The 10,223-nt window shown below is 18.2% G+C and overlaps 1 protein-coding gene across 17 annotated transcripts in view; it reads right to left on the bottom strand.

Annotated features, from left to right (window-relative positions):
* Window positions 1-10,223, bottom strand: part of LOC102678519 — a 50,315-nt gene that overhangs the window by 34,350 nt on the left and 5,742 nt on the right. For 10 of the 17 annotated variants that reach the window (XM_006623830.2, XM_031514286.1, XM_006623833.2 and 7 more), the window contains exons 3-9: window positions 8,946-9,134; window positions 8,237-8,738; window positions 7,777-8,004; window positions 6,154-6,456; window positions 5,321-5,455; window positions 4,353-5,110; window positions 1,082-1,271 (exon numbers count right to left, since the gene is read on the bottom strand). In XM_006623830.2, coding sequence (XP_006623893.1) covers window positions 1,082-1,271; window positions 4,353-5,110; window positions 5,321-5,455; window positions 6,154-6,456; window positions 7,777-8,004; window positions 8,237-8,738; window positions 8,946-9,134 — 2,305 coding nt within the window. Of the gene's footprint in view, window positions 1-1,081; window positions 1,292-4,352; window positions 5,111-5,320; window positions 5,456-6,153; window positions 6,457-7,776; window positions 8,005-8,236; window positions 8,739-8,945; window positions 9,135-10,223 lie in introns of those variants that run through there. The other 7 variants (XM_006623832.2, XM_006623836.2, XM_006623840.2 and 4 more) reach the window with 3 other exon arrangements.

Genomic DNA, 10,223 nt, shown 5'->3' with positions numbered 1-10,223 from the left:
GATGATGATGATGATGATGATGATGATGATGATGATGATGATGATGATGATGATGATGATGATTATGATGATAACAACAACAACAACAATAATAATAATAATTAGAAAAATTAAGATTATAATATATAAAATAGTATATTAATATTTATATGACGAACAATTTATAATTGTCTACAATTACATTATACTTAATTTGTAATAATAGATAATAAGTCATGAAAAGAATTTTATAATTTTTGATATTACTAAATAAAGGATTAAGATTCATAAAAATTTATTTATTAAATTTTCAAACTATAAATTATATAACGTAAGAATTATTATTAATAACAAATATTTTGCTTGTAATATATACATAATTACATTATAAATTAATAAAATAATTACAAATTAATAAATACTTTCTAGTGTATTGATAATTTATTTATAATAATAATATTAATATTAATTTTCTTATAATCATACATAATTAAATAATTACATATAAGAAAAAAAATAAACAATATATTTATTATAAGAATTTTATCAAATAAATAATAAGTAAATAAAGATTTTTCAATTTTCTACCAAAATTCATATTAATCAAATAAAATCAATTAAAATTTTTAACAGATAAAATATTTGTTAATATTTTCAGAGATTTTATTTTTATACTTTATAAATTATACTTTATACTTTATAAATTAATTTATACTATAATTTATACTTTATAAATTAATAATATGAAATATGTCTATATTTCAAAGTTTCAAAGTTGTGTAAAACCAAAATGACAGTTTATTATCAAAGAAATAAAAAACATTAATATATATTGTTACATAAAAATAAATAGAATTGATTATTAATAATATAAATTTTTTTTAGAAGAAAAAGATAGAAAATAATTTCTTTTTATATTATATACGTATGTATTATTTTTTATAAAATTAATCTTAGAGATATACATACATTTATTTATTCCTTTATTTATGCATTATTTTATCAATCAATAAGATCATGATCTTAAAAACCTATATTATTTATAATAAAAAAAAATTGTATGTACAAAAATTTTCATTATTATTATACATATAGATCTTACCTTATCATCATAAAAACCCTGATCGTCCGTTCTTTGCTGTCCGAGTAAACGATCAGTTTCCAGGTCAGTATCTGCTTCTTCTTCATCTGGACCTTCCTCAATTTCTATATCTGCTTCTTCAGTCGTACGACGAATTTCCGATTCTTCATTATTATTTTCTACACAAATTCTCCGTCTGCCATCCGATAGACTATATTTTAGTTAGATGTTCTTAAAAAAAAGTAATTATACAATCTATCACAAAAATATTCGGATAATGATATAACTTTGAATTTTATAATCTATATCTACAATAAATATATATAACCAAAAATATATTTTGCAATATATTGAAATAATATATAAAATTAATATATAATATTAAAAAATAAAAAAACTTTTATCTTAGTATAAATTATTGTTTAAATATTTAAGAAAATATCGAAAGAATAAATTTTTATTGTAGAAATATTTGGATTTGGATTATACTACGAATTGAAGTTAAAATAATTAAAATAGCAATTTATTATATAAGTTAAATATTGACTTTTCTTCTCAATTTTATAGTATATTTTAAGTAATTTTTGTTAAAAATTATATTTTGTTATTACAGTCAAACAAAATCGATATATCAAGAACACCTATAATTCGAAAATTTCTATAAGAATACAATTTTCATTCTTTTCTTTCCACTACTAAAATCTTTATAAGTTGAAATAAAATTTACTTTAATTCAAATTTAATTAATTCGTTATTTATCACATATTCAAATATATTATTTTATTTTTATTTTACTATAACTATAACTTAAACTGATATAGGCTTCTATAAACCAAAATTTATTTTTATTTGTATCTATACTATTTTTACAAATTTATATTTGCATGTCACTAACGAGATGTAAACTAATTATTCGATATTATTTTTTTTTCAAGAATTATTAGAATTCTATTATTATAATTATTATAATTTTTATTAGAATTATTTCAAATAACATAAAATGAAAACAAATTTTTATTTATTTTTATTTTATTTAATATATTTTTACTTAATTATATTTTATTTAATATGTAATATATATTATTCATAAAAGTGAATATGTATCTATATTGATAATGAAAATAAGTGTGAAAAAGAATATATGTATTCGAAAATAAAAATGCAATGTATAACCGTGTGATTATTTCTATAAATAATAAAAATACAAAAAAATATTTCGGATGAAAATTGTATAATATCGGAATATATCATGATAATAATTATTTGATTTTCAAATATGTTAAAGAAGGCTACATTCAAATTTTTAAATCCTATATTTTTTATTAGATATTTTTTTTAGCATACAATATATAAGTTAAAATTAAAATATATATATATTCCAATTATTCCAAATTTCCTTCGTTTAAATATCTCTTGAAAATTTCGATAAGTTGAAATCTCTAAAATCCAAAGATTTTAATATTTTAAAATTTTTCTTTGAAATCTAATTTTTTAAAATCCAATTATAATGCATTTTATTTTTTATTCTTATTTTCTTATTTTTTTCTTTAATATTATTGTTTTTCATCCATTGAATAATTTAATTTTTTACATAAAAATAATATTAATACAAAATTTATAACCTAATATTTTAATAACCTAAATTTATAATATATATTTGAATATTTTCGAAAATTCAAAATGTATTGTTCTTTTTTTATTTTATAATATACACACAATAAATCTGCAAATTTTTTATTTTTTTATATTATATTTTTTTATATTATTATATAAAAAAATATTCAAAACATTCTTGATTTATTTAAATATTATTTAAATCTGTCCGAATATTTTTGTGATTCATTACATATCAATTAAAAATATAAATAATTAATTAATTTTTTGTGTAAAATAATTTTTTATAAACTTTTGTATATCATATTTTTATCTATTTAAATTAAAATTAATTAATTAATTAAATTAAAATTTTAATTTAGATTTCATTATTTTACATATATTACATATATTACATTAACTTAATAATAAAGTTAAAGATAGGAGATTAATGATCTCTAGTAATATAATAAAATCTAAATTAAAATTTATTTATTAAGAGATAATTATTTTGTTTATAAACTTATATATTTTGTTTATATATTTATTAAAACATTCAAATTAATCTTTTATGATAAAAACTGTAAATTATAAAATTAAATTATAAAATTTTAATAATATTTACAATAATATCATTAAATATCAAATTAATATTATAAAATATAACTAAATATACCTTAATAATAAAATATATCTTATTATAGAGATAAATTTAGAAAAATATTATCGCATATAAAACAATTTTTTATATAATTAAAAAAATATTTTATATTACATACATTATTCATATTTGTAATTTTTAATAGTTCATATTCATTTTTAAGTGAATAATTATTTATTTTTAAATAAATAATAAAACTAATAAATTAAATAATAAATTAAAATATATATAATTAAAATTAGTTTGTTTTAATTTTTATTTATATATTTATTTAAGCAATAATATTATATATATTAAAGCAATTAATATAATCATTACAAATTGTAAATTATTTATTGTATAAAAATGTTGCATAAAAAAGTTGCATGATGAAGAAGAAAATGTAATTTATTATTATTAATTTTTTTGCAAATGAATATGTAAAGATTCAATATTGTTTTTCTAATTATAATCATATATTTTTTAATATAATTAATCAATATAGATTGTTATTCTTTAAAAAAAATTACTAAATTATTTATTATAAAAAATTATTGGAGAGATTAATTGAAGAGATATTTTAATTTAAATTTTATAAATCTTATCATATGAAAGAGAAACAATAGTCTTTTTTATATTTATCTTGCATACAATAAATTATATAAATTTAATAAATTTAAATTAAAATATGAAATTAAAATATCTCTTAAATTTACAATTTCTACAATAAATAGTTTATTTTAGAATATTTTATAAATAGTTTTTTTTTTAGGATATAGTAATCTGCAACATAATAATAATATATAAAAAATTAATATATAAAAAAATACATAATTCCAATTAATAAAACAAAATTAATAAATCTTTATATATTCTATTCTCATTTATAAAGAAATAACATTAAATTACATCTTCTTTTATATCATATAATATTTGTATGATACATTTTCATACAATAAATAATTTACAAATTATTTGAAATCATGTTGTTTAATTGATTTTCTATAAATATTTAAGCTATGAAATATTAAATATTAAAAAAGAAAGAAAATATAATACCTTGGTATCCAAATTGGACTGACATTGGATTCAGGTATTTCTTCTGTAGAAGATTTCACAGGTAAAGTCTTAGTTCTCTGTAAAGTCATTCTAATGTCTTTAATTGCAGCTTCAACTTCACCTCCTATTTCCAGATTAACATTTTGTCTAGCCTGAGGTGCTGGAGGTGGAGGCGTGCCAAGAGGATCCAAACCATCAAGCTGAAGCTCATTTGTATCATATGAATTTTCTTTTTTAGGAATAAATAAATCAGGTGATGAAGTTTTTAAAGAATGTAAAATATCTTTACTAACAGTTAAGCTAGAAAGATCGTTTCCAATTGAATCATTTTCTGTTGTAACTGGATAAGTAGTATCATTGACACGACTACGTTGAATAATTTCTTTTTCAATTTCATTAATTTGCCGCTTCATTAACATCACAGTTGGATTATTATTATCAGTATCACTAGCATGTCCACTAGATAAGCCATCTTCAAGAACTGGCATACTAGCATATATTCTCAATGAATCTGAATTATTTCCTAAATCACCCACTGATCCAAGAAGACCACTAGCTGGTATCAATTCATTATCCATCATCATTAAAGAAACTTCACTATCAAGATCTCCACAATTACTATCGCAATCAGTTGTTTCAGGACTCAATGTAAAATTGCGAGAGTGCCCAACTTGTAGTCCAACCTCTGTTTCTCCGAGATCTTCACTACTACCAGTGCCTACTGAGAGATCTAAGAAATTATTTTCATGTTCAGCAATCTAAAACAATGCAAAATCAAAATTTGAAAAATAATTTTATGCTAAATAAAATATTTTATTTCTTTCTTATGAATAATTTTCAAATTCAACAAAATTTAATTTCAAATAATAATTAGCTTATATAAAAAATTATATAAATAATAATATTAATAATAATATTTATTACTTAAACATTTAGAAATTATTTATTCTTTATATAAATATACTTACATTTTGGGGAAAATCTGATCTTTGTTTTTTAGGAGATTCATGTACTAAAACTTCTTCTATTGTTGGTGGACCAGTAGCCAATCGTTGACCAACATAAGCGCTTCCTCCTTGTCTTCGTAATTCGTAATCTAGATCCTTAAATAATAGATAATAAAATCAATTTTAAATAAAATAAAATCATAAAATATTTTTTAGTAAAGATTATTAATTAACGTCATAGAATTAAATTATTTGCTGCAACATTAAAAACTAAAAGCAAATTTAATAAATTAACAAACATACAATATTCTTTCTAAATTAAATCAATCAAAATTATAAAAATATATTTTTAATAGTACTTCCATTAAAAATCCAGAAGTAATTCAAAGAAAATGTTTTGGTCTTTCTAATTGAGATTTCTTTGAATTTCTATCGATTTTTACCATTATTTTGTCTTTAATCTGTTAGCTATGTATGATGAATATATTTATCATAAAGAAAATCAATTTTTTATTATGTAATATATATATTATTATTTTTTTATTTTTGCAACAATTTAAATATAAATAAACATTTTTTAAATAAACCATTTTTTAATACAGCTAATAGTTAAAAATTCTTTTATATCTATAGCTCTATAAACTTGTTTTCAAATTTCATGATCAGACAAAATATTATAGATACATTCCAACAAAAATGAAGAAAAAACCTAATTTATGAATTGTATTGTATTTTGTATATATAGTATTTATATTATTATTATTATATTATATAGTATTTATATATCTTATATTATATAGTATTTTGTATTATTATAATAACAATGAAAACAAACATAAACAAAGTTTTTGTACCTGAAATGGAAAAGATTCAATACTATTTTCCTTTTCCTTTGTTGGTGGTGGACATTTAAAAAATTCTTCAAGTACTTTTCGAGTTTCTGAGAATTCATATAAATAATCAAATGTACTACCACCAGATGATACTAAATTACTTATATTATCTGTTGAAATAATTGATGGTTTTAAAGAGTCTTCTTCTTCATCTTCAATTTTTGGAGATGGAGAAGAGGCATTTACAGCATGATTATCAGAATAATTCATATTTGTTTCTACCACAGCCTTTTCTACAATGATTTCTGTAGAAGTATGTTCCTTCTAAAAATAAACACAAATGTAATAAAATAAAATAAAAAATTTTCAATATTAATATATTCTTTTAATTTACTTCTATAAACTTTTATATATAGAATGAATAAAAAATTATTATATAAAATAATTTATTATCTATTAATTAAATTAATAATTAGATAAAAAGATTTTAATAAATTATATAACATTTTAAGAAACATATTGAATCAATACAATTTTTTTGAGATTAAAGTGATTTTTTTTTCAAATTCAATGTATATATATATATTTTTTAATATTATGTTGTTGTTGTTGTTGTTGAAAAAACAAATTCAATTGTACATATCCAATAACATATGATGATCTTGATCTTGATGATTCTCAAAATCAAATAAAATCTCAAAACTGTGTCATAATAATTGCTGAAATATTCCAAGTGAATCCAATGTAATTTCCAATGTATTTCTTTCAAAATTAATAAGTATTAACCAAATCCATAATATAAACATTAATTTCTTATATTTTTAATTTATATTTCTGAGTTAATAATATAAAACAATACTATTACAATACTAATATAAAACAATACTTAATAATACTACATACAATGACAAAATTCGATACATGTGAAAAAAATATAGTATAAAAATGCTATACATGTTCAAGCTTATTATGGAAGAAAGTTTTCTCATCCAGAACATTCGTCTCTTTATGATACCGTTTGAAAAAATGCAAAAAAATATAAGTATAACACTTTGAACATATATTCTAAATAAAAAATAAATGAAACAATTTAATGTTTTATTTGATTTTTCAATTCAAAATCAACTTATTATGAACAAGATTATCGTAGATTACTGAATTCATTTTTTCTACAACATGATATTAAAAAAAAAAATGCAAAAATCTTGATATCTCAAAAAAAAAATGAGATATAAAAATCAAATTGTAGAAATCCATTCAATGCATATCTTAAGTGCTACATTGCTAATTTTAAATTATTGCTAAATTAAAATATTTTTTCATTCAATTCACCAATAGGCAATAAATTATTTTAGATAATAATTCTTATTGACACTTTAAATATCTATATGTATATATAACTTTATATTTATGTATATTTTATTTATATATGTATAGAGGATATCATTGATTTAATAGTATATAAGCCAAAAAAAGATGAATCTACATAAAAAAATAAATCAAAAAAAGATATTATATTTTATTATTATTATTATTATTATTATTATTATATATTTATTTCTTTTATATTTATTATTATATTATATTTGATTATATTTATGAAATATGTTATAATATACAAAATTATATTTATTTTAAATATACCTCATTATGATTTGGTGTTGTTGGTAATATTCTTTGTGGAAAACCAGGTCTTGGTGTCATATATACAGATGGCGATGACAGAAGACATGGAAGTTGAGTATCACGTATTCCATAACGTCTTGGACTTTCAGAATATTGTGCTATTGGTAATTCACCAATTACTCTTGTAACTTTATGATTTCGTTCTGAAGATGATGATTCTACTTCACAATCACTAGCTGGAATCACCTAAAAAAATATATTTTATATATTTTATCTCATATGACAATAAATTAATAACATCTCATTTTTAAATTATTTTACTATTTTAAATAATTTTAATATCCTATATATATTATTATAAACTGTATTATAAACTGTATTATATTTTTTCAATATAAAATTTTAATTAGCTTATAGATAAATATTAATTATTATTAAATATAAAGATAAATATATTAAATAAAATAAGATGAAATACCTTAAAAAATTCCGAAGTATTACGATGATACGCTGTTGTTGGACTTGGAGTACTTTCAATGCTAGAACTTAAAGGTTCTGGAGGAATGCAACCTTTTTGAGATCCTTCAGTCTCAAGATTTAAATTAGTTGATGTAACTTGATTAGTGTTATTAGTTAAATCTAGTGGCAAATTTTGCCAATTATCATCAATATCATCAAAAACAACTACTTCACCATCACTAACAATAGCCATGCTTCTTGCTGGTGTAGTATGACTTGATTGATAATCTATGCAGCTTTTTGACAATCCATAATCTAAATCTGCAGTATTTTTTGACACATCATATTCTACATTATTGCTATTCAAAATTGAGTCATAATTAATAATACGATTGCTCTGATTGCTTTTAGGGGAATCATAATCAATAGATTTTGCTTTATGTCGCACCGAATGTATTTCTGAAGAAAATACAGTTTCTGTAACTTCTCTATTAGAACGCTGTTTTCTTGTATCACCACATCTAAAAAAATTTACATTCATGTATAATTTTTAATTACTATATATATAATAATTTTTTAAGAAAATAGTAATTTATTTTTCAAATTTAATAATCTATTTAAAAAATACAATTTTTTTTATTTAGATCTTATTTAGATTATTTATTAGATATTTATATTAATATTATGTAAAAATAATTTTTAAACATAAAAAATAATTTTTGAATTACCGGCTTCTTAACTCCCATACAGTTTGAGTATTTGGAGATTTATTATTTCTTTTAACTGATAGCTTGTTGTCTATTTGAATATCTTCATTATTTAAAGAATTTGATGCTGCAAGAAATCGTGATTTTCTAGCTGCTACTTTACCTCGACTTTGAGAAAAAACTTCTCGTCCACCAGCAATTTCTATAATTCTAAAACATAATTATCATGTGCATAATTATTAATTTTATATAATTTATTAGATTTCTAATAATAAAATAATGATAATTTCTAAATAAAAAATTGTTTGAATTTTTCTTTTCTAAGCAAAAGATTAAATAAATATTATATAATATGGATTATTAAATGAAAAGTTCATATATATAAAAATATATAAAAAAATAAATTTTAAACAAAAAAAAATAATATTTTAAATTTATTTATTATGATTATTCTATCCATTGATTATTGTATCTATATTGATTATTGTATCCATATTTATTTATATATATTATATTTATTTATTATAGAATATATATATCAAATGATTCAAATATTTTTTCAAATATTTATAATATATTAAGTAAAACTAAAATATAAAAGTATTAAATAAAAAGATAATAATTAAATGTAATAAAATTTTTAAACAATATTAAAATTTCTTTCATAACACTATTCTTTCATAATGCTATTCTTTCATAATATTACTCAAAATATATAATTATAAATTAGTTAGTTATATAATTATAAATTATTTGCAATAATCAAGTTAATTTTATCAAAATTGTAATTATAAAAATCTGTAATAATTTTATTCTTTCTAGTTATCTATAATATAATAAAATTAATTTTAAAATAAACATGTAATAATAAATTTAACTTTTATAAATATCAAATATATGTAACAGATATTATAAAATAGAATTATTTTATTATTTCAAGAACTTTTTTTCTTGAAACTATTTAATTTATAAATCAATAAAAAGATTCTTTCAAACAAGAATAAATAGTATAATATAATTAATTACAATATATTATTTATGATATAAATCAAAATTTTTTGTAATATAATATGTAATGTAATTATTACAATATTTGATTGAATCATATCATTAATTATTAATATATAATTAATTATTAATATATTATTGATAAGTTTTTCAATAAATAATTTAACTTCAAAAAGTTTATTAATATATAATGTCATATCAATATTAAAAAATAAATAGTAAAAAATATATAAAAATATATAAATAATATTCACTCTTCTTCTTAAAAAAATATTAAAAAATAATTTAAAA

Source organism: Apis dorsata, unplaced genomic scaffold (genome assembly GCF_000469605.1).
Source record: "Apis dorsata unplaced genomic scaffold, Apis dorsata 1.3 scaffold_960, whole genome shotgun sequence".
Lineage (NCBI taxonomy): Eukaryota > Metazoa > Arthropoda > Insecta > Hymenoptera > Apidae > Apis > Apis dorsata.
This window is presented reverse-complemented; position numbering and strand designations above follow the sequence as displayed.